Source organism: Narcine bancroftii, chromosome 1 (assembly GCF_036971445.1).
Source record: "Narcine bancroftii isolate sNarBan1 chromosome 1, sNarBan1.hap1, whole genome shotgun sequence".
Taxonomy (NCBI): Eukaryota; Metazoa; Chordata; class Chondrichthyes; order Torpediniformes; family Narcinidae; genus Narcine; species Narcine bancroftii.
The window spans coordinates 69,378,445-69,404,389 of record NC_091469.1 but is presented as its reverse complement, the minus strand read 5'-3'; the positions used below and the strand labels follow the sequence as shown (position 1 = coordinate 69,404,389).

The following is a 25,945-nucleotide window of genomic DNA, read 5'->3' as shown; positions in this document are numbered from 1 at the left end:
ATTTCAGGAAAATGGCAGGAGAAGTACAATTAACGTCTTCTCTTGGACCTCAAACATGAACTCTGTTCCTTTAATCACAGATGCTGTCTGACCTGCAAAGCATCACCAACCCTCAGTCACAAGTTCTTCCCTGAAATTATCAAGATCTCAACAGCAGTAATCAGAATACTGCCTCTTGGTTCACAAGAAAATACCATAAATTTGGCCCCTTTCTGCCACTTGAAGACAGCACCCCTGGGGCTGTGAAGCAACTGGGGAAATTAACGATACTGAAAGATCCCGTGTTGAGGAAGGAAACGTGCAGACGCCACAGTGAGAGAGAGAGAGAGAGGGGGAAGTAGTGAGGTCTTTGCTGTAACTTCCATACAGCCACTGGCACCGAGGGGAGAACCTTTACCGGCGGTTGCTAACATGTAAAACGTATAGCAAGTTGCAGGAAGAAAGGACGGCCTGGTTTTCGGCAAGAAGATAAACACAAAGGCGGGCGTGGGTGCTGGATACTTTCCCCCAGACGTCCACGAGCGGGTTGCGACTCGCGAGCAGGGTGAGTCCACACTGTCATTGGCCGGGCCGCGGTGCCGGGCTCCGGGAGCCCGGGCCGGGGCTGCTTTCTCGCGAGCTGCGTGGGGTTGTGGCACGGCGCATTTCTCTCACCCTCGATGCGAGTGGTCCAGCAGCCTGTGGCAGTGGGCTTGGCCGTGGCTGCTGTAATCGCGGAGGGGGTGGCTTCGGGCACAAGGCCGAGGCAGCGAACTGAGCGCACGGCGGCTGCTGGGGACCGGAGCCTCCAAGGCAAGACCGCCTCACCCCACTGGCGGGGGCGGGGACACGGGACTCTCGAGTTTGGGGGAGGGGGTTTAATTCCGCAAGTGCCGAGATGTCGATCATTTATGATGCGCTTTTATTTCGGAGAGAGTTTGTGCAGCGACTTGGAGGAAAACGATCAATGCCCCTTGGAGATGCAACCAAACCCAATGGAGGTTGCGGGCTCAACCCTTGCAGCTGAGCGACATCATCCCGTTAACGCCGGCCGGTCCCTTCCGAAATCTGGGTGTCGATGACTTTGCGGGAGCTTTAACAGGGCGTGATTTCCCCCCCCCCCCCCATTGTATTTCAAAATATTAACCCCTTTTTCCTCGTTGCGCAACATAAGGTTATTCTTTCTATGTGCAAGACAAAATACATTTTCCATGCCGAGGAACGCCCATCCAGCTCATGCCTGTTCACGAAAACAATCTGGTGTCCAAGTATCATTTTCTGAAACTTCTGCTCCACAGGCAGAATGGAATTAAAACTGCGGATGCCCCAGTGACGCCCTGCTCGGGGCTGAAATTGGTTACCTTTCGAACGCCGGGATGCAGTAGTCCGTGACCATGACCGGGTTTAAGCAAGACAATGTGGAGGATCACTACCAAATCGGGGAAGAACTGGGCAGGTGAGTGCTTCGAATCGAGGAGGGAGGGAGGGTGGGGGGTCGTCTGCTCCGTGGAAGGGTTCGTGAGTGTGGCAGGAACGTGGGATCTTTACCGTGTGCCCTGACAAGTAAATGATGTCTTTTGGCCGAAGGTGGAGGGTTTGGGCTGCTTTAATTTCACCTGTCTTCTCCCACCCGACCTCACTACAGGGGGCAGACTTTTCCATTTAGTTCTCAGTAAGGTCTTTAAATGGAAAACTTCCGCAATTTGAGGAAAAGATATACAAGCTGTACTGTATTTGGATCAATCTCTTTATTTTTCTGTTTATAGTGTAGTCATCGTTTCTCAGGGAACTTAGTTAACTTTGAAGATAGTTGGAGTAAACAAGTGTGGAGGTTTGTATTAATCTGAGAACTGTATGAGTTTGGAAGCTTCATGGTGCTTGGCCATCTCTTGGTTGCCAAGGCCCTCGTGACCAACTGAAAATTAGCACTGCAAATAACCATATAACCATTTACGGAGCGGAAACAGGCCATGTTGGCCTTTCGAGTCCGCACCGGTTCACTGATTTTTGTGCCCGTAGATCTTCATTCAATAACGGTGGGCGAATTCAATGCAGGTGGAATCAGATAATAGCAAAACTATGAGCAAACGGATTGGCTGTCTCATGATAACTGTAGATTCCTTGTTTGTAAGTTCATAAGTCCAACATTTTTCGTGGCTTCCATTGCCTTCTGGACCTCCTCAGTCGTGGTATATGTGTGCAGTAACTCGTTAATTGCTCATGCTACAGTTTCATTGTTCACATTATTAAATAGGAATCCTCAAGAGATTCAATTATGACAAACTGCAGTACTCCAACTCGTTATGCGAGCAAACTAGTTGTGTGGTGGCCTGTGCACACGTTGACTTCCATTGGACATCTTGTTTTAACTCGTCTGTATGTGTGATGGTGTCCTATTTAAATTTAGTGGGTACGAACCTGATAGCATTACGTTTTGAGCAGAATGCTCAAATTTCACGTTTTTGAATTTTTTTTCGATAATGGTTGGATTGCTGGAATCATACGAATTATATGGCACAGATGACAACCATTTGGCCTGTCATCTCCCTATATCCCTACTCTCTCCTTCCAGGCTCTTGATTGTCCAATTCCCTTCTGAAAGCCCTGATTAACTCTTGCTTTAATAATTTCTTATAGATGATGAGATCCAGATCGCTACTGGTGTGCAGAGGTTTTTCTTGTTTGTGTGTGCATCTCTTTCCATCATTTGAAATGTGCCTCTCCTATCTGAATGATCTGTAAATGGGTGCAGCTTCTCTGTACTTGACCCATCTATCCTGTCATGATCTTGATGTCTCCCGGCTTTCATGGTTTTGAGGAAACCTACCTCAACTTCTCCAATCATACTCCACATGAAATTACACTTGTATGGAATTGTATTGGAATATCTTTTCTGCAATCTTGCTAGCATTTTATGTTCTTCCAGAAGGGGGATCCATGTTTTTTTGGCTTGGTCACTGAGTGAACTTCACCAAATGCAGTATTATATTTAATATGAACTTCACATTTCCCTGGTGTAATGGTTTTAAACCTTTTTACATGGTCATGGTAAGTTCCTTACTACATTTTTCGTTCAAGTCTTTGATTTTACATTCTAATGTAATTTCATTTCATATAAATAATTAGTTGCCAAAACAATGCATGTCAGGCTGCATTTCAGATATTAGTGTTTGACAAATAAGCAGAAGAAATAATTTAGTTAGCTTTCTACATCTGATTTGATAGAGAGAAAGGACTTTGCATCTAGTGACATACTGCATACCTTGACCCCCAGATAGAGTTGGAGTTTGAATTGGAATAGGTGGCAATTAGAGGAATGCACTAATGTTTGGGAGATGTGTGAATGAAATAATAACCACTCATCCCTGGAGCCTCCTTGCTGCTCTGTCTGCTATGCGGCTCTGCAACAAGCTTTTTTGTATCGAAATGCTCCAATGGAAAAGCTGATAATGTAACAGCTGATAATACTTTTCCAAAGACCCCAACCACTTTAAAAATGCACATTGAAAATTGTTCTGCACATTTAATCTGAGTTTACAATGAGTTTTCATGAAATTAGTTTTAATTTAAAATTAACGTAGTATTTAAACATAGGGTGTTGGCACCAAGTTTCTCATCCACCATGTATTTCTTCTGATGGATCTTCCTTTTACTCAACAAAAGTTTCCCTTCCACCATAGTTAGCAGAGTCCATGATAGGACCATGATAGGACCATGATAGGACCATGATAGGACCATGATAGGACCATGATAGGACCATGATAGGACCATGATAGGACCATGATAGGACCATGATAGGACCATGATAGGACCATGATAGGACCATGATAGGACCATGATAGGACCATGATAGGACCATGATAGGACCATGATAGGACCATGATAGGACCATGATAGGACCATGATAGGACCATGATAGGACCATGATAGGACCATGATAGGACCATGATAGGACCATGATAGGACCATGATAGGACCATGATAGGTTCTCTGGTTCTTATTTACAATCTAGAGATTATTCTTATCCACTTTCATTTTAATTAAGGGTTTAATGAAAAATTTGGGCAGGGAATTTTCCACATCCTGAATAAAAGTGTTTTTTTTTGGCAAATATAATGAAAGTTTCTTGTAAAAATACGTCGTTTACATCAGGCTCCTATTATCAAATAGGAGTTTTTAAATTTCAAATTTGGTTGAACTCAGGAAGTTTACCTCTTTAAACATGTTTGAAATCTAAACTCTTGTTACTTGAAATATCTTGTTACAAATCAACATTTGCTTTGAAGGTCAGCTCATTGCAATTGATTTTATCCTTTAAAGAAAGTAAAATTATAAGCAGACATTAAAGTCTTGGATGAACAATAAAATTGGGTGGTATAACGTTGCCATGACCTCCTAATTTCTGACCTCTGCCTGTGAAGCTGCCATGGAACCATAAGTTTCACTGATCTTTCTGAACATAAGCAAATAACATTAAGGATCATCATGAGATTTTATGTAGGCAAAGTATAAAGGAGTAACCAGAGGAAAAAAAAGGATGCCTCAGGAATCAATGGGGTCAACTCTGTGTGGAGCCACAGGAGATGGGCAAGGTCCTCAATTAATACTTTTCTGCTTTTGCTCTGGAGAAAGACATGAAGGATGGGGATCTTGGGCAATCAATGGTAGTGTCTTGAGAGCAGTCAGAATTGTGGTTGAAAAGGTGCAGAAGGTCCTGATAAGTATGAAGGTAGACAAATCTTTTGGGCCTAATCAAGGACACTGTGGGAAGCTACAGAGGAAATTGCAGGTTCCCTTGCGGAAATTTATGTCATCATTAAGTGCACGTGAGGTGCTGGAAGACTGGAGGGTGGCAAATGATGTGCCTCTATTCAGGAAAGGCCTCTGGTGAAAGCCTAAATCTTCAGGCTAGTGAGCCTGATGTCTGCGGTCAGTAAGTTACTAGAGAGTGTTCTGAGGGATAAGATGGACAATTTGCATGGACAAGGGCTGATTAGTGGGAGTCAGCATGGTTTTTTAAGTGAGAGGTCATCTCACAAATGCGAGTTTTCTTTAAGATATGATCAAAATTGTCGGTGAGGGCAGAACTATGGATATATATGTTGATTTTAGCAAGGCATTGGATGAGTTTCTGCACAGTCAGTTACTCTGGAAGGTTAGATTGCATGAGGACAAGAGAGAGATGGCTGAATGGATTTTTTTTAAAAAACTGACTTCTTGGAAGAAAGCAGAGGGTGATATTGGAAGACCTGTGACTAGTAGTTTGCCTCCAGGTTTGGTGCTGGACCGATTGCTCTTTGTCATCTATATCATTGATTTGGGTGAAATTGTACATTGACTTGATTAGCAAGTTTGCAGATGACACTAAAAGCTCTGACATTGTAGATAATGAAGATGGGAGTCTTGATTGGTTGAACAGAGGAATGGTTCAAGGGATTTATTGCTGAGAAATGTGAGGTGTTGTATTTTGGAAAGTTTAATATGCGTACGAGCTACACAGTAAATGGTAGGTATCTAGAGAATGTTATAGAGCAAAAGGGATTGAGGAGCGCTAGTATATGGTACCTTGAAAGTGGCATCATATGTAGATAGATGGTCAAAAATCTTTCAGCATATTGGCCTTCATTCAGAATATAGCAGGGGCTATCTCATAGAAGTATTCGAATTCATGAGAGGAATAGAAGGGGTGAATGTAGTGAGTCTTTTATCTGGAGTAGAATTGGTAACCAAATACATGGATGGATAGATTTGATTGTTATATTTTCCTACATCACAACATTCACTACATTTCAAAAGCTAAAGTGGCCAAATTTAATTCTGTATAAATGGGAGTTCATTTCTTTTCTCTACTTAATCGTGAATAAACTGAGTAATGTGTTTTCTGTAACAGTTTTTCAAAGCTCAAGAATCGAAGAGGAAATTTTTTTTACGGGTTATGCAACTGAAAGGCAGAAAACTTCCTTGTAGGATTAACATCTTCAGCATACTTGAGTGTAAATGAGTTGGCACAATTCCTTTAAGACAAAAAAGCACATTTGCATAAGGTTTTGCAGGATGGAGCATGAACAGTTGTTGCCTTCTCCTTGGGTAATTGAGAACATATTGCTTCCACTGGAGTAACTGAGACCAGAGTAGAAAGATCTTTGCAGGTTTTGCCAGAGGTGGGGCAGCAGGCACTTGGCCTAGTGACTGGGCAGGAGGTTTTGAAGGTGATGTGTTCTGATTGCCATTCTTTCCAGGTGTCTGTGTGGTTCCAACACTTGGACTGGAGATTCTCAGAGCTATCCCGAATGCACCCTTTCTTCTGAGCCTCTTAAGGCCAGAAATGATGGGGATGTGATGTTGTGAAGGAGCATCCTTGAATCTTTCCCTCTAGCTGTCTGGTAATTTATTCTCATGACTGACTTTGGAATGGAGCATGTGTTTCTGGAGTCTGCTATCAGACATGGGAAAGGCATAGCTCGTCCAACAGACCTAACAATGTAAAAAGACCATCACTGGCAATGGTACCCTAGAGAAAGCATTGATATTTGCTCATTTTAATGGTGCGTTTTGCAACAGTGGCATTGATAGTCCCTCTCTGGTATTTGAGATGCTTACTTGAGGTAGTCCAAATCAGCCATTCTCAATGGGAGCCCTACAACCCCTTTCCCCCCACCCCGAGGAGGGGTGGGTGATGCTGCACAGGACATTTAGGTAAAAGTTTTGTTTTCTAACATAATTTTTTTTATGTAGTTAGTAGGAAAGTTGTACAGAAGAACCAAAACTTGACTGCTTCACAGGGAAGGGGGCTGATAAATCTTGAGCAGTGTCCTAAGGGGGCCATAGACGATTAAAAAAAAAAGGTTGGTCTAAATCTCAAGAGCATCCAGGATCATTGATGTGTGGTGGACAGCAAGTTCTATCCTCACTTTCAATGTGATTTTTCAAGCACAATTTTCTTCAGATGGCTAAACAATATTATGATGCACTCAAAGGAATGGTGATTTGCTGCACTGACAGATGTCTGTGTTTTCTTGGTTTTTGTATGTACCTTTATTGGCAGAAGGCGATGGTGTGTGTGGTAGGGGCAAGGTGGTCGAGTGATTTTTTTTATATATATGAATGTTGGATGTAAAAACCCTTCTTTCCTATGCTTCAGTGAACAAGTTGATAATGGCTTAGATTTCGGACTCTGAATGGTCTGCAGCCACTCAACCACTGAGGTTGGGGTGACCTTGGTACTGAAGTGCAGTTGAGGTAGATTCAACAAATTTCCATTAGTGTTATAGATTAGTTACGCCCCATTGAGCATCTCGTACTATATAGCCAGAGTATTTTCTTTCTTTTTCTTTTTAAAATATTTTTATTGTGTTTAATATAAATATAAAGTTGACAATTCCATAATTACAAGTACTTGTATACAAAGAGACACACAGAAAAGAAAAGCCAATGAAGAAAAAGTAAATAAAACTGCATCAATAATGCTCATAACCTCAAAAACAATTGATTACATTGATCCATACAACCGTGCTAAACCCATTTATTGAAATAGCTTGAATAAATTAAAGGAAAAAAAGAAAGAAAAACAAATACTGTTTCAAGAGACATTTGTACATAACCGAGAGCTTTCAGACATCATCACTTCTCTTTCTGCAGTGTTGACATCATTTTAATTTTCCTGGAAGGTAGAGGTAGGAAGCAGGTGAGCACATTAGGAGAAAGGAACTCCATTTTTTATCCCCTCCTGCTTCTGCTCTTCATCTTTTGCCAGATTATATTCAAACAATTATTTTAACTATTTTCTGTCTGGCACCTAAAGTAACAAAGAGCAAGAATTAAAACTGGCTAATAAAACAGAATATGAGAGAGATAACAATAGATCCAACATGATTTATGTGGGAATAAATAGTCATGTTTTGGTTTGATCATCAGAAATACTGAGTTCCTGAGTAGTTCCATGAATTTTTTGTTTTACTTCAGGCTTCTGGTAAATAGTAAATCTATGCCGCTTGGCCAACACAGTTGGCATATCAGTTAGCGCATTGCCTTTACAGTGCCAGTGATGGGGACCAAGTTTCAAATCCTGCACTGTCTGTAAGTTGTTTGTGTGGGTCTTCCCCGGGGGCTCCGGTTTCCTCCCACTGTTCGAAAATTACTGGGGGTTGAAGGTTAATTGGGTGGCATGGACACGTGGGCAGAAAAGGCCTGTAACCGTTTTGTATGTCTAAATTTTAAATTTAATTTAAATTTCCAGATTTGCATATTTTGCTTTCAGATTAAAATTTTGAATTTCTTGGCTGAATCCTCAGTTAATGTCCTCACTCTCGTTTGTATGTTTTGTTAAGTACCCATGGATATACTGCAGAGTTTGCAAACTTTTGCATAGGGCATGCAGCATAGAAATGAGTTATTGGGCCCAGAAGCTCCTGCTGCTATTTATTTGCTCCTCAAACTTCCTAACAGACGTATCAGAGTAATCATTTTATTTCTCCAACAGCTGCTTTTCCAGCCTTAATGCTAGCCACAATATGCCATGATACAGCAAAAGATGTATCAAATATAAATGAACAGATAAATATTCACAGTTGCAGTTAGTGCAAAAAAGGGATGTTTTGGTGGTCCAAGAGTTGTTTATGATGAGAGTAGTACAGAGAAGTTCAAGATCCTGAAAGTGTTTGGCGGGGGGAGAGGGTATTTGACCCTAGAGACGGCATAATTTAAGCTTTGTGGTACTTATTGGTGTGCCTGCAACACAAGAATTTTGGTGCATCTCTGTATTGACAGATACTCAAACTTGTCTATATTCTCATAACCCATAAAGTAAGGAAATCCTTCAGTGATTATATTTGGATTTCTTGATGATTCTCATGTATCAATAGGATCTTGTTCTTTCTCTCAAATGGAAACATTTTCTCTATCTATGCTTCATCAGTAACATCTCCCAATTAGACATATTATCAGGTCACCGCTGGATAATCTTTTAAGAGAAAATGGACCTTCGTGGAAATTTTTGAAGTGTTTATTATACATAACCGAGAGCTTTCAGACATCATCACTTCTCTTTCTGCAGTACTGACATCATTTTAATTTTCCTGGAAGGTAGAGGTAGGAAGCAGGTGAGCCCTTTGGGAGAAAGGAACTCCACTTTTATCCCCTCCTGCTTCTGCTCTTCTGTTTCCATTATCTGGTGATCTTGGATCCAAGGGTTCCAGTTTTAAAGTAAATGGTTGTCTTTTCAAGACTGAGCTGAGAAGAAATTTCTTCACCTCAAGGGTGGTGAATGTTTGGAATTCTTTGGCCAAGAAGGATGTGGAAGTTCATTCCCTGATTATATTCAATACTGAAATTGATAGATTTTTATTTATTTGGAGAAGAAAAGGATGTGGGATTAGTATAGACAGGTCACACTGAGGCAAAAGATGAGTCATGATCTAATTGAATAACAGCAAGCATGAAGGGCCAAGAGCCCCAATTTTGATTCTGCTCCTCCGTTCATAGTGTACCTTTGTCATTGTAAAAAATCATTTGATTCAAGGAATGTATTGATTGGGGGTGCTCTTAACAAGTGTCAATCACAATTCATATAATTCGGTCTCTAATTTATAACTTTGCTTTTATTCATGTAAAACAAAAAATGCTGGCAACGTGCCAGAGTGGAGCAAGAAAACAAAGGTTGACCATTTCTCTTTCATTGACCTAAAACATTAAGCATATTTCTTTCTCCGCACATGCGACCTGACGTGATGGATGGTTCCACCATTTTCTGTTTATTGCAGATTTCCAGCATTTTTTTTTTTGCTTAACTCTTTTACTGAATAGGGGTTTTGCTCGCTAATTTAATCATTCAGATAAATATTTTGCTCAATCAGAATCTTGATGTGGATTCATTTAGTTGGGCCATGAAAAACTAATCTTGACTTCGATTTTAAAATGATGATGGAGACTGGAGATGATTAAAATTTCAATATGCCTGAATTACTTATAAATGCCAATGCTGAAAAAGTTTGTAAATCAGCAAACCATTATTTTAATACACCAGTAATCTGAATATTTGTGAACAGTCAAGTACGTAGGTCTTGCCTCATGGTGTAAAACATGAGGCAAGACCTCATGGAATTTTTTTAAGCCATGTTCTACACCAGCCATTTTCAATTTTTTTGGTTATGGCCCTCTTGAGGCTTTGCTCAAAGTTTATGGCATCCCTTTCTTGTGAAGCAATCCATTTTAGTTGTTTTCGGTAATACTTCTATCGACTGCATAAAAATATTTTGATTTCAGTCCGTGCCCCCCCCCCCCCCCCTTAAATGTGCTATGGGCCCCATTGAGAATGGCTGATCTGCACTACCTTAAATGACCTGTTGATTTATTTCAAGCTTAGCTTCAACATTCCAGAACCAGATCAACTCAAGTTTCATACTTGATGTAGCTATTGAATGGATTAAGATGAGGTTGGGATTCCTTTAACTAAAAGCTTATCCTATATTGGTTTTCATATGAGGAAAGCTCTGTTAGAATCCTTTTAATCATTGTCTATCACCCATAAAACAAAGTAGCGGTTAGTGTCTTTAAGATGATGAAGCAGTTAGCATGGGGAACTCTGCCTGTGGACAGTTTCTCAAGAATGTACATTAAATTTGGAAATCAAAAACATTTTTGGAATGTTTTGTCCCTTCACATCTAAATTAGCTCTGTCGTCAAACTTTAAAATAAGAGTACTGGTGTGATTATGTTATTGGGCATCAGCCTTGATGGGGCTGTGTGTTCACAGTACACAATGGAAACTGGACAACTTCAATTCATTTAATTAAGTAACTCCACTCCAGCTGGTATCAGTTGTGACCACAAAATTCTTCGATATTTTAAAAATTTGCCTCATAAATATCCTTTTCTTGGGCGAGAGTTTTCTTGACAACGTGTTGGTGTTTAACTCTGAAATGATGTAGTAAAGCATTAGGATCGTCACTCCTTTGTCGAAGGCAATTGGAGATGGATGTGGAATCCTGGAATGAAGAAATGGTCATAAATGTATCATTAAAAATTGCAATAAAATAATTTAGAATTTTGTCATGCATTTTGACAAAAATGAATGAATTTCTAGTTCGATGATTATGATTTATTTGGGCTAATAAAGCCATTTTGTGTAAAGCAAGCAGCAGTGTTAAATGCGAGTTAAGCTCTTGTAGTTGAGTAATAAATGATGCTGTGATGCCTGGAGACTTTCCAAGATCTCAGAATATTAGAATCATTTATTTCCATTTGAACATGCATGGAGCATGGATTTATGGCTGTATCTGTTGGACAAAACACTATAATTAATTGTATTTAAATTGAAATTATTGTTGAAAGGTTGAACTAAGGCTTTTTAACTTGCAGCATATTGACAATGAAGCAGTTTCAGTGCCGTTACTGTGGCAACTGATGAGATGCAATGAGCATTACCTGTTTTAAAAGGTGTGCCTGTTGATTGCTTGGTTATACCGTGTACTGTGTAGAAATATATTGCTATAAATGATGGGCATTAATTATTGAAGAGCATGATGTTTGTGGAAAAGTGTAGTGGATTATATTTTGGTTTGGCTGCACAAGAGGTAATGGTGGTGAAAGGCTTTCAACTATTTATTTAAAACTGGATTTTGGGAATTTGTGCTAGGTAGAATACCTTGCATAAGAACAGAAAATGCATAATGGAAATAGTTCATGTTTTATGTAAGAAGAATTGGTTTCAGGGATCAATGAGTCTTCATCAGAATCTGTTGTTTGAAGTAAGGACATCAACCTGAAACATTCACTATATTTTGGGTTGATAACCTTCCACAAATGTTGCGTGACTTGAGCATTTTTGCTATTTTCTGTTTCAACCTCTGTTGTTGCACCTGCAAAATTGTGTTTTGATTTGCATATATTGCATCAAGTCTATGGATCTTGGTTTTTTTTTTTAACTTTGTTTTTGGGGATCTGGAGGTTACTGGCAAGACTGGAATTTACTGTCCATGCCTAATTACTCCATTCATCTGAATAGCTTGCAGTTCATTTAAAGAGGCAACCATGTTGCACTTCACTAATCCATAAGAATTAAGTGGCAAGTCTAAATTATTGAAATTAATATGTCTTCACTTCTCAAGGAAGAAATTTCTTGCTTTCATACAGGACACAAACAGGTCATTTGGCCCATAATGTCTAGACTGATGTTTTTTTTTGTACATCTGCACAAAGCCCATTTATTTACATTGGGTCAATACCTTGCCTACTTAAACAGCTCTCTCAGTGCCTCGTAAGCATCATAACTATATCTATCGAGCCTTTATCAAATGCAGAAAGGGGAGGAAAATTTAGATTTGGATTGTTGAAAAATACAAATTAAATTTAAAAACCTTTTTGACCTCAGATTGTTGAAAGAATACTTTGACTAAAATGAGCAAGATTTAACTTTGTTGGTGAGTTAATTTCATACCCATGTAATTACAGTAATTTCCCAGTGTTTCAGTGGTGAGGCGACATTGAGATGCGAAGGACAAAGCTCTGGCAGCGTCTTTGGAATATTATACTACTACTCTTTGGAATTTCAACTACTGATCTGAACTTGCTGGCTCATTATGCAATATTGGGAATGTGCAACTTACTGCTGTTCAGCTGTCATAGAAATAAAAACAAAAGATTTGCCTAGTTTGAGGTGTGGAATGCTATTCTTAAACTAATTAACATTACATCCTTTTGTGCATGATAATGCAATTTAAAGTGGTTCATGGAGCATATATGTCTAAAGTTAAACAGTCTCCTTTTTATCCGGACATAAATCCTTGATGTGACCAATGTAAAACAGGTGATGCCTTCTTTAATACACATGTTCTGGAGCTGCCCTCGGTTAGAAAAATTTTGGAAGGAAGCTTTTCAAACTCTTTTGGCTATTTTTAAAATAAAATTGGAACCTAACTCTTAGGTTAACTCTTTAATAGCACTTATTGGAATCTTTCCTGACGATGATGTGATATGTCGCATTTTATCCTTTTCTTCATTAATGGCCAGACGTGCAATTTTGATAAAACGGAAAGACAATATTTCACCTAGACATAAACAATGGCTAAGGGATATTATGTCTTGTTTAAACTTGTAAAAAATTAGATATGCTGTCATGGATTCAAATATCAAATTCCAAATGATAAGGAGCTCATTTATGGAGTTAGTTTTGATTTGGAATTTTGTCTCCAAGATTAGGCCACTTGAATTTTTCAAAATGTCAACCTTGCTTTGTGGAAGGGGTATAGAATCTATTTATTTATTTATTTATTTGTTAGGTTCTGTTGTATCATTATGTTTGTCCTATTTTACTTCTGAATTTCTACATGTGATCATTATTGTAATTTTTTTTACTCGTTCTGTAGTACATCATAATTGTATTCATTTTTTATTGAATAAATAGCAATAAAAATTTGTATCATTTATATTAAGAGAACATATCGGGTTTTGAACAATTAAAACTTTTATCTTCTATTGGTGAAGAGCCAACCAACAGCTAACATTAGTGATCGTTATCAGATTACATTTAGGTGAAATTTCCTGTTAGAGCAGTTATTTTTAAAGGTGGTGTTGCCAATGACACCGAGAGTAGTTGAGCAAATGGCCTGAAAATATTCGTAGAAAATTCAAAACACATACTGTAGTTAAAGAAAATCTGCAGACACTGTGATTGTATTTGACAAAAAAAGGGAGAAACTCAGCAAGTCACACAGCATTCTTTATGTAGCAAAGATAAAGATACATAACCAACTTTTTTTTAGGCCAAAAAGTAAATTCACAATAAATGTTTTAAAAAAGGAAAGATGTCTCTTCCCACCCTTAGTTTTGTAACCATACATTTCCATCACTGTACATTTTTGCATTCATTTCTATTTACACCATTGCCACCACTGTGGTTCTTTGTTGTTACTCTCTCTCTCTCTCTCTTCCCCCCCCCCCCGTTATTTGAGTGACTTTCCTTTAGTCTTAGCCCCTCAATGTCTGAGGGCTGAGGAACTCTATACTATGGTCCTTGATGCCTGAGGGACACTAGACTGTTATGCTTCCCACAGCACCCTCACATTGGTTGTGCCAAGCCTCAGTACGTCCTTCAGCACGTAATCCTGCAATCTGGAATGTGCCATTCGGCAGCATTTCTGCATAAACATCTCCATGTGCTGAAAGACTAGCTGGGTTTGGGCAGACTAAAGTGCGTCTTTCACAGAGTTCATGGACTTCCAGCAGTTCAGGATGTCTGACTCTGCATCCCTCGGAACACCCCATAAATCACAGTGTCCCTTGTCATGCTGCTATTGAGATAAAGACCCTTGTATCATTTCTCCACACCCTCTTGGCAAATCTGCATTTTGTAAAGAGGTGGAGACTGTCTCCAATCCACCGCAGTCATCTCAGTGACAGTGTGCATTGTGGGTGATGTTCCAATTATACAAGAAGGATCTGACTAGGAGGGTCAAGTCAAACCAGGCCAAGTCCTGGTGCCTGTTACTGAACATTGGTGATAAGGCACTCTGCCAAATGAGCTAGATGGTCTGCTCAGGGAACCACCTACCATGTCCATCAAGTCCTCATCTTTTCATGCCTGCAAGATATTCTGTCCTGACTACTGCCTGACGGACTAGTGGCTAAAGGTGATTGTCCAGAAAACTTCCATGAATGATAGGTGGTGTTGTAGTCCAGCTGATAGGGACATTGCATGGCAACAGGTCCAGGCCCATCCTTCATAACACCTGAGACAGGTAGAAACTCAGCACATTGCAACATTTGTTCACTCATACTTTGGTTCCATATACAGCCTGATGCAGTCAACTGGGTGAAGGCCACATTGGGTACACACTTAGCCCTATTGTCTGGAAACTTGTATATGGTGACACTTCAAACCATTTCCATCTTGAATCCCCATGTGAACTGGAAGACTGATCTGATAACCGTGAGAGTGGAAGTGCACAGGATGGGCCACAACTGCACCATGTACGGCAGTACTGAGAGCACCTTGCACCTGATGACCAGGCTGTTGCATATTATTGAGAGGGAGCATTGTGCCCACAGACCCAATTTCTGGTGGACCTTTGTGATTTGCACTATCCAATTTTTGTTGCATGCTTCAGCCCATCCAAACCAGATCCCCAATATCTTCAGGTAATCCATCTGACTGTGAAGTGGATAGTGAATTGCTCAGAGGAGTTACTGAAGAGCATTGCCTTGCTTTTCTTCCAGTTTATGCAGACTCAAAATCAGCACAGATGCTGATCAGTCTATGGATGATAAAGTGTACCAACAGAAGACAGCAACTTCGTCCATTTCAGGGACTATTTGACCTGAGTGCCTTTACTGCCTGGCAACATCACCCTTCTTGTGCCCTTGCCTTTCCTGATGGATTCAACAAAGGGCTTTATACAGTATACGAATGAGTCTGGTGAGAGTGGGCAACCCCGCCTGACTCCAGATTTGATGGGGAAGCTCTCTGTTTCCCACTGATTTGGACTCTGCTATGGATGTCCTTGCAGATCACTTTAATACAAGTTTGGATACCTTCAAAGCATATTTTGGAGAGCACATAAATCATGTAAGTGTTTGATATCTGGTCAAAAGCCTTCTCATGGTCTTACCCACCCACCCCCCAACCTACATATAGGCGATGGTAACTGAGCAGTTTGAGTCTGTCAGAGATTTTCCTGCACAAAACCATGCTGGTTTGGTTTGGGTGGATCACCTGCCCCAGGGCAGGCTTGACTCAATTGGTGATGGCTTTGGACAGGATTTTATAGTCAGCGTTTAATAATAATATGGGTCTCCAATCCTGATATCCTCTTCCTGTTTGAAGATGAGGTGATGAATCCCTTCCTCATGGGGGCTGATATGCTGCCTGTCAGGACCATAACATTGTATACTTCCAGCAGGTCCAGGCCCACCCAGTTCCACAGGGTCATAAACAACTCAGCTGGAAAACTATCACTTCCAGAAGTTTTACTCAACCCAAAGGAATGGATGGAGTCTGTCAGCTACCCCAGGGTAATTTGCTGGTCCAGACTCTCCTGCTTGCTGTCATCTAAGACCTCCATGATAGAAGGCAAGACATTTTGGAGGCCATTCTGTCTGCAGTCTTATTGTCATACAGTTCAACATAAAAGGGACTGAACCATCCTCTTCCTTAAGGCTGTGGATCACAGAGCTCCCTCTGTGAACCTTTTGGAAGAAGAAGTGTGAGCACATCTCATCCTGCTCCATTGTGCAGACGCTAGATCAGAATATGATCTTGGAGGACTCTGAGATAAATAGCAAGGCTTGCCAGCTCTTCACCTCTTGGAGTTACTCCCTCACATCCACCCCTCTCAACTGCAGAAGGATGAGTTGCTGCGTTGGTCTGGAGTTTACTTGGTGGAGATGAGATGGTCTGAGGGCTAGGAGGGTTGAAAGAAACACATACAAATGTGCTTATGTGCATTGTCAGAGTGGTAACCATGGCAAAGCCAGGTCAAAAAGTAATTTTAAGAAATGAAAGATTGCTTTTCAGTAGGTTGAAGATTAAATAAATCTGTTCTTTTATCTAGTTTTGCATTAGGTCTGAGCAAGTTTGAAATTAGCACAGTAAATCGTTTCACAAACGAGATTACTTTAACACATTTTCATGAGGCTATAGACTTTCAGACATAGTTGGGTCTCAGGTGGTCATAATTGAGAACCTGTGCTTTTGTCTCTTCTGAATTCGTTGATCACAGTTGTGGCAACAGAAATTGTGCTGTATCCTGCTTCTGCAACCCAGCTTCAGGGAGAGAAAAAAAAAATCTATGACCAGTACTTGTCCTGATTGCTATTGACCAGGCTATTGAATTAAATGGGTTTACATGGTTGTTGGGTGGGCACTGGGTTTAAGACTGGTTGTGGCACTATTGTACATGATTTACATGATTACTTTAGGATTTCCCTGCATGTGATTTAGTCAAATAAATTGTCAACACCTGCTTCCAATGTCATTTGAGTTAGGTTTTAAAAGACAGCTGTTGACCCACGTTACCATAACTCAACAAAAATTGATGCTTTAAGGGGAAGAAATTTGCCAATAGCAACCATTCAATTGTTTTGCTTTTAAATTGTTTCTAATTTCCATATGAATGGAAACACGATTATTTTATATATTAGTCTGTGTTAGTTGCATATTTTTTGACCGAGCTGACAGTTCCACAATAATAATACATTGCTTGTGTTCAGCAAGCCGCACCAGATTGGTCAGTGGATATAATATTATAAAAATATTTGTTTCCAAATTTAACAATAGATTATAACCATATAACAGTTTATGGCATAGAAACAGGCCATCTCGGCCCTTCAAGTCCACACCGGTTCACTCAAACAACTCTGCTAGATCCTCCCCGCCCATTCTCTTTCCATAGCCCTCCAACCCCCTTTTATCCATGTATATATCCAGCCTCCTCTTAAATGAAAGAATTGACTCTCCCTCAACTATTTCCTCCGGAAGATTATTCCATTCAGCCACCACTCTCTGAGTGAAGAAGCATCCTCTAATGTTTCTCCTAAAATTTTGCCCTCTTACCCTCAACTTGTGTCCTCTTGTTTCAACCTCCCCTGCTCTCAGGGGGAAGAGTCTACTTGCATCTAGTCTTGCTGTAAATTTTCCATGGTAAAGTAACATCGAAGTCCTTGGAAATTGATTACAACGAATCCTGCAACTAAAAATGCCTTGGTTTGGCAATTCTTCCGTGCTTAGAAAAGGACATGAATGCACAAGCCAGTTTTTTTTTGAGTTTCTGATGCCATAAACGTAATAGACACAAGGTTCTCAGCAGCATGGTTAGCGCAACGCTATTACCACGCCAGCGACATTGGTTCAAATCCAGTGCTGTCTATAAGGAGTTTGTATGTTCTACCCATGTCTGCATGGGTTTCCTCCCTCCCTTCAAAAACATACTTGGGCAGCAGAAGCTTGAGGACCAAAAGGGTCTGTTTCTGTACCATATATCTATATTTATATTTGTTCAGAGGTCTGGCCACTCATTCTACAAGTAAATGAAAATATTTTGTGTAATTGAATTGGGTGAAGAGGAGGAAGATGTGTGGCATGGGAGTGACACCCATCTAAGAGATCAAACCCCCAGAACCAGATCGGAGTGTTAGTTGAGCTTGTAGACATGAATGAGTTGGAGGTGTGGAGGTTTCAATCAGTGATGAGATTTGGGAAGTGCTGATGTTACACCTCTATTTGAAGCTGGCATCCAGCACCAGATACCTCTTATTTGGTCTCTCTTAGAAAGAACCTCATTAAGTTGCACTGAGCCAGGCTTTGTACATGCTTGTATATATAACAATTACAGTGCAGAAACAGGCCATTTTGGCCCCTCTAGTCCGTACCGATCTAAGTGATCTCCTCTAGTCCCACCTACCTGCACTTTGCCCATAACTCTCCAATCCCCTCTCATCCATATATCTATCCAACTTTTCCTTAAATGACAAAATTGATTTTGCTGCGATCACTTCTTCCGGAAGGTCATTCCACACAGCCACCGCTCTCTGAGTGAAGAAGTTCCCTCTCATGTTACTTCTAAATTTTTGCCCCCCTAACCCTTAACTCATGACCTCTTGTTTGAATCTCACCTTCCCTCAAGGGGAAGAGCCTGTTAACATCTACTCTATCTATCCCTCTCATAATTTTAAATACCTCTATCAAATCCCCCTCCAACCTTCTACGCTCCAATGAATAAAGACTTTATCTACTCAATCTTTCTTTGTAATATAGATTCTGAAATCCAGACAACATTTTAGTAAATCTTCTCTGCACCTTCGCTACCATATTGATATCCTTCCTATAATTTGGTGACCAGAACTGAACAACCGTATTCTAAATTTGGCCTCACCAATGCCTTGATTAGTCGCAACATCACTTCCCAACTCCTATATTCTATGCTTTGATTTATAAAGGCCAGCATACCAAAAGCTTTCTTCACTACTCTATCCGCATGAGATTCCACCTTCAAAGAACGACGAACCGTTATTCCTAGATCTTTCTGTTCTTCTGCATTCTTCATCGCCCTCCCGTTTACTGCACATGTACTGTTTTGATTATTTTTTTCCAAAATGAAGTACTTCATACTTTTCAGGATTAAACTCCATCTGCCATCTTTCAGCCCATACTTCTAAGCATTCCAAATCCTTCTGCAATCTCTGAAAACCTTCTTCACTATCCACTACTCCACCTATTTTTGTATCATCCGCATATTTACTAATCCAGTTTACCACTCCATCTCCCAAATCGTTAATGTAAATGATAAATAACAAAGCCACACTGCTTGTTACTGGCCTCCATCCTGACAGACTGTTATCCACCATGACTTTCTGGCATCTACCTTCTCGCCACTGTTGTCTGGGTATGTGTTGTGAACTATTGGGCATCAGTGTTCATGTCTGGGTGCCTCTGAATTAGCAATGCCATAAACATGAAAGAGCAGGAAGGGAAAAATAGTCATGGCAGTCCATGCTTTGGTCACTTGATCTCCAATTAGTTTCTAAAACTTATTTTTCACTCTCATTTGATTTGATTTAAACTTCACCAATATACATTCATCATTCTGAATTTGAATAATGCCTTTGTAACAATTTGCTTGTTGGAGTAAAAGATTAATCATGTAATTAGAAGATAAAGTACATTTTAGATTTGTAGATAGCGTGATTTGAATTCCTTTCTATATGAATTAATATGCATGTACTGGGGTTTAGATATTTCAAAGGAGTTAAGTGGGGTGGGGTGGAGTGGCACTGCTAATCTGGATAGCATCACAGCTGTAGAAAGGGAGAATGTCGTGTACAGATCATTTACTGAGTCATTGTGGTTAGAAGTCAGAAAGAGGAAGTGAGTGATCATCCTATTGGGAGTATTCTATCAGCCTCCAAATTGTTGGCAGGACTGAGGAGCAAGTAAGCAGGTTTTGGAAGGTGCAAAACTAACGGGGTTGAGTTTATGGGAGATTTCAACTTCCCTCATATTGACTGGCACTTCCTTAGTGCAAAAGGTTCAGGTGGAGAAGAATTTGTCTCGTGTGTCTAAGAAGGATTCCTGACGCAATATATGGACAAGCCAACTAGAGGAGAGGGATTGCATCTCGTACTGGCTAATGAACCTGGTCAGTTGGCAGACCTCTAGATGGGTGAGCATTTCATAGACAGTGACCACATATAGTGCCCTCCATAATGTTTGGGACAAAGACTTTTTTTTGTCTTTATTTGCCCCTGTGCTCCACATTTTTAAACTTGTAGTAAAACAATTCACATGTAATTAAAGTGCACAATCCAAATTTTATTCAAGGGTGTTTGTATACATTTTGGTTTATCTTTGTAGAAGTTGCAGCATTTTTTTTTATACATATTTTTCCTCATTTCAGGGCATCATAATGTTTGTGACATTTGGCTTCACAGGTATTATTAAGTCCTTTTATACTGCCCATGAAAGACAGTAATTAATTGCCTTTTTACCATTTCACTTACCTGTGTGAACACACCCAAAACAGTATGGGGTTCATTTTCATCCTGATACTTACCCACCAAGGAAGGGGTAGTCGTATCAGCTCCTTTGTAAAATGCTTGTCCACCTTCCCCGGATGCCATCTCTGAAATGCTGCAGGTCCCGCCTCCTTTTGCACTGGGATGCTGAGTCCCTATGTAAAAGGTCGCACCGAACCAGCTTTTCGTGATTCAGTACAAACTATCCGATCCGACCTGACCCAGCTTTAAACTGACATGTCATTTTACTGGGATCTCAGTATAAAAAGTGTTCTTGAGTACTCCAGGATGTTTAATTGCTTCATTGGTGAAGATACAAAAGAGCTAGGCTTGATTCTAAGATTTAGATCACCTTTGGAGTTGACAGTTCCCATTTTTCAGCATGAGGACCAGAGTTATGCCAGTGAAAGTCAAAGAAGGCCTTGAGGCTAAAAACCAAGAATAAGTCAGTAAGAAACATCACTCAAACAGTAGAATTACCAAAATCAACTGCTTGGAACATCATTAAGAAAAAAGAGTGTTCTGCTGAGCTCTCTAATTGCAAAGGGACTGGTATTCCAAGGAAGACCTCCACAGCTGATGGCAGAAAAAAATATTTTCATAATAAAGAAAAATCTCCAATCGCATGTCCAACAGATCAAACACAGTCTTCAGGAGACGGGTGTGGATATGCAAATGACTACTGCCCACAGATGATTTCATGAACAGAAATACAGAGACTACACTGCAAGATGCAAACCATGGCAATGGTTTGGACCGTGGACATTTCCTTTATACCTACACACTTGGCTCTTCAGGGTGGAGATTGAAAACTTGGCTGAATGGTACAACAACCACCTTCACTTAATGTCACCAAAGCTAAGGAGCTGATTGTTGACTTCAGGAAAGGAAAGCCAGAGGTATACAATCCTGTGATCATTGAGGGATCAGAGGTGGAGAGGGTAAGCAAATTTAAGTTTTTGGGAGTCACCATCGTGAAGAAAACACATCAGCGTCTCTACTTCCTCAGGAGTTTGCGGAGGTTTGGTATGACACCAAAATCCCTGGCAAATTTCTACAAAGGTGTGATAGAAAGTGTGCTGACCAGATGCAATACCCCTGAGCATAAAGCATAAAGCCCTTGTATATTGGACACAGCCCAGGAAGTCACAGGCAAAACCCTCCCCACTATTGAGGACATCTACAGGGAATGCTGGCATCAGAGAGCAGCAGCAGTCATCAAAGACCCTCACCACCTGGCACATCCTCTGTTCTCGCTGCTGCCATCAAGAAAGAGACAAGACTTGCACCACCTTGTTCAGGAACTGCTGCTCCCCTCCCACCATCAGACTCCTCAATGATAAACTCAATCAAAGATTTATTTAAGGACTCTTACTTGCTCACTTTATTGATTTTCTTTGTTCTCTCTGTATTGCACAGTCAGTTTGTTTATGTTTTGCACTGTGTACAGTTTATTTTTTGTACTACCAAATAGTGGTAATTCTGCAGCATCCACAGGAAAAAGGAATCTCAGGGTTGTTTGTTTTATCATGAATGTACTCTGACAATAAATCTAAAATAATTTAAATACATCTTGGCAAACTGTAATCTGGCCATTCAGTTTCTGTAGTTAACTAGTGGTTTGCATCTTGCAATGTAGTCTCTGTGCTTCTTCTCATGAAGTCTTCTGCAGACAGTAGTCATTGATACATCCACACCTGCCTCCTGAAGACTTTGTTTGATCTGTTGGACATGCGTTTGGGAATTTTTCTTCATTATGAAAAGAATTTTTTTGTCATCAGCTGTCCCTTTGAATACCAGTCCCTTTGAAATTACTGAACTCAGCAGTACACTCTTTTTTTTCTTAGTGATGTTCCAAACAGTTGATTTTGGTAATCCTAAGTTTTGGGTGATGTCTCTTACTGTTTTATTCTTGTTTTTAGCCTCATAATGGCTTCTTGCCATTCCCTTGGTTAAGAAATAGACAGAATCCAAGCAATAATACACTAGTGAGTCTTGCATCAGTGGTTTGCAAAGTATTGGCAAGGATTCTTAGTGACATAATTTATGACCGTTTAGAGAAGCATAGTCTTGTCATGGATAGTCAGCATGGCTTTGATAGAGGCAAGTTGTGCTTAAAGGGTCTAATTAAATTTTTCAAATTGGAGCCAATAGAAATTGATGAACAGAGAAACAAAAGATGATCCCCTCCCCACCCCCATTACCCCCATTTTCATTTGCTTTATTCCAAATATTGTGCAGCTCACTGACTGCAAGGATTCTACTAAAATGTTTGAGTTACCTGGTCAAGTCACTGAAGGAGCGAAATGTTATGTCACCTGATTTGCCTTGCACATCATTCTATTCACTGCCCCTCCACCCCCCAACACAACCTCAGCCACTCCAAATGTGGACAAGGCTGGACTGAAGTTTTACTCTTAAAGCCAAAACTTGACACATCACATCAGCAATTGCCCTTTCACAAAAGAGATCACCGACTACCTAGGCATTGCAGCTATGTTAGAGGATCAGGAAGAATTGTGGAACAAATACCCAGCTCTCTCTGTTTTGTCAGTCTCCAAGAGTTATCTAGATATTAAGCACAGCAGAGCCCACCTCACTGACAAAAGACAAAGGAGGAAAAACCCAACACCCAACCCCAACCAACCAATTTTCCCCTGCAACCGCTGCAACCGTGTCTGCCTGTCCCGCATCGGACTTGTCAGCCACAAACGAGCCTGCAGCTGACGTGGACATTTACCCCCTCCATAAATCTTCGTCCGCGAAGCCAAGCCAAAGAAGAACAATATAGAAGAATCAATGCATAAAAAACATGTCTGTAAATGTATGGAAAGATGCCAATTTTTCGTCAGCTATAATCAGAAAAGAAAATTATTGACCCCTGTCTCATTGAAACTCTGCTAAAATTTCTCCTTGAATGTAATTAAACCACTTTGCTCTCATGGCTGTGTGACAGTTTAGAAAAAAGAAAGTCTTTCAAAAGTGCTTTTCTCAACTTCATAGCATCAAAAGCACTTGGCTGTCAGAGAAGTACTTTGGGGGGGGGAAATAATAACCTTTGTAATGTAGGAATTGCTGCATTCGATTTATTTACAACTAGTACCTATGTAGAACAATGTGATACGAGTACAAGTTGAAGATTAACTATCGATTCCACTGTTCTAATTCATGATGGGACCTATTGAATTTACTGCATTTACTTAGATGCCAGAGGAGGCCTCTGGGCTCTTCTGAAATATGGAACCTCTGATACCTGTAATAAGTTTCTATTTACATTTTTTGTCAAGTGATGATTTCTACTTTCCGGGCTTGCCTTCCGCACAGAACCACCTAAACAATAAAGCCTCAGTTGCAGTTGAGAAGGATGAAGAAGGATTGTTGTGGAAACTGATGCACTTCTGGACAATTGTTTTGGTGGCAGATTTTCAATGGCCTTTGAGAAGAAATGGTCACCGACATATCTGAAGGACAATCTAATTTTTAAGAACTCTTCTTGACCATGAATTTGAAGATAGATGGTATTGTAATAAATATCAATGTGCCACATTTGTCTAATTTTTAATGTGATAGAGGCACCGGTAATATGCAGTGTAATTTTGAAGATGAATTGTATCAGTGAGTGTGAACAGCAATAGAGTTAGCTTCTGTGGTAGGGTACAGATTTGTTTTACTTAATTAAACAGTGGGAAGGTATATCAAAATCTGTCAGTGACTTATCAATCTAATTATTGACAAGCAATTGATTTATTGACTGGGCAGAGAGAAATGAACGAGGAAGTAACACTGAAGGCTGGTGCAGTCGCCACAAAGTCTGTATGGTGAAAGGCTACTATTTAAAGCCTACCCTCCCTGCCCCCTCTCCCCACAACCATTGCGTACTGAAAAGCTAAATTGATGTCATATAGAAGATAGATGGTATTGTAATAAATATCAGTGTGCTACAAGTGAAATGTTATTGCTTAAATTGAGATTGGTGACCTATGAATGTATTTTGTTTGCAAATTTTATGACTAAATTCTCAGTTTGAATAGGTAACATCATAATAACGTGGATACAAATGTTTTTCTTTCCATCAAATTTGGCAAACATGTCACTAATAATAGTAACACTTTAAGATAAGGCTTCTTTAAAGTCAGCTTTTTGATTGCAAAAAGTACTTGGGTGAAAATGTGTTTGGGGAAGTGATACAGTATTACCAGTAGGCCGCAGGCCATCAGCTGTTTCACATTTTTGCTTGTTTACACTCAAACATGAATAATATTTCAAAAAAGAATAAGGGAAATTGAAGGTGCTGGAATTTTGTAACCACCTAAGAATACACCCTTCTCACGATAGTAACTGTAGTGCACCATTTTGAGGCTGTGTATGTGTGTGTGTATACAGTTTCGTGAGATGGTGGAAGGTATCAGTAAGTAAAGTCTCTTTTGTTAATTGAACTTTGCATCTCTAAGTTATTTAAGAAGCCGCCCAAGTAACAACAGAGACATAACATGGTGGCAGCAGTATAAGAAAACAGGAATAAAGCCATACATTTGATTGAAATACGAAGGGGAAGAAGAGAAAAAACATTACTGAGAAAATGTCTGGAGCAACAGCAGTTCACCCAGCGATGGACTAGGAGGCTGAAGACATCGCTGAATTGTTTAAAATTTTTCACCAGAAGTGCAATGAGGCATTTAAAACCTATTTTAAAAATGCAACAGCAGAGGAGAAGGTCAGTTATAAACTTCTCTGGACAGCGGAGTGAGGCCTTGACTTATTTAATAGCTGGGAGCTTATAGAGGTGGAGATAAATGATCCAGAGCAGATATTTGCAAAGTTTGCTTCTCACCTTGAACCCAGGTCTAATTATAGAATAAAACGTTTTGAATTTCAAGGCTTAATGCCAGAGACTGATGAAACTGTTGATAACTTCCTCACTAGACTAAAAATTGTGCTGCAAAATGTAGATTTAAGGGTATAGAGGAAAGATTAGTTGATTAAATAATCTGGGGGAGTGCCCAACCCGAAGTGTAAAAGTCTCTTATAGGGAAGGATAGCTTGAAGCTGACCGAAGGTATAGACACAGCCAGAGCCTTCGAAGCCACAAGGATGCAAATTAAATCCCTATCTATGCAGACCTGTCCACAGCAAGGAGAAGGAAGGGTTGATGCTATAAAAGAACACAATCAGAAAAGTGCAAACCCCCCCATGGCCTACAGGAAGTGCGGCAGACAGCGCCCCTTTGATAACCAAAACAAATGTCCCGCATGTAGTTCTGAATGTAGCATCTGTGTAAAGCAAACCACTGGGTGAAGATGTGCAAGTTTGGTATGAAGAAAACAGTAATACCAATGAAGAAAAAAGACAAGAAGAAGATCCACCACATAAAAGGAAACAACAATGAGAACTCCAACACCCAGATATTGGACATAGAATCCATACACCTTCACGAGATGTTGGGTGAGATGAAAGAAGGAAGTGA

General features: G+C 40.1%; 1 protein-coding gene across 4 annotated transcripts in view; it reads left to right on the top strand.

Moving 5' to 3' along the window:
* Positions 1–284: 284 nt before the first annotated feature.
* The window catches only part of dapk1 (death-associated protein kinase 1), a 262,641-nt gene continuing 236,980 nt past the window's right edge, over positions 285–25,945 (top strand). For all 4 annotated transcript variants that reach the window (XM_069929540.1, XM_069929535.1, XM_069929546.1 and 1 more), the window contains exons 1-2: positions 285–544; positions 1,278–1,435. In XM_069929540.1, coding sequence (XP_069785641.1) covers positions 1,374–1,435 — 62 coding nt within the window. In that variant the 5' untranslated portion in view covers positions 285–544; positions 1,278–1,373. The remainder of the gene's footprint in view (positions 545–1,277; positions 1,436–25,945) is intronic.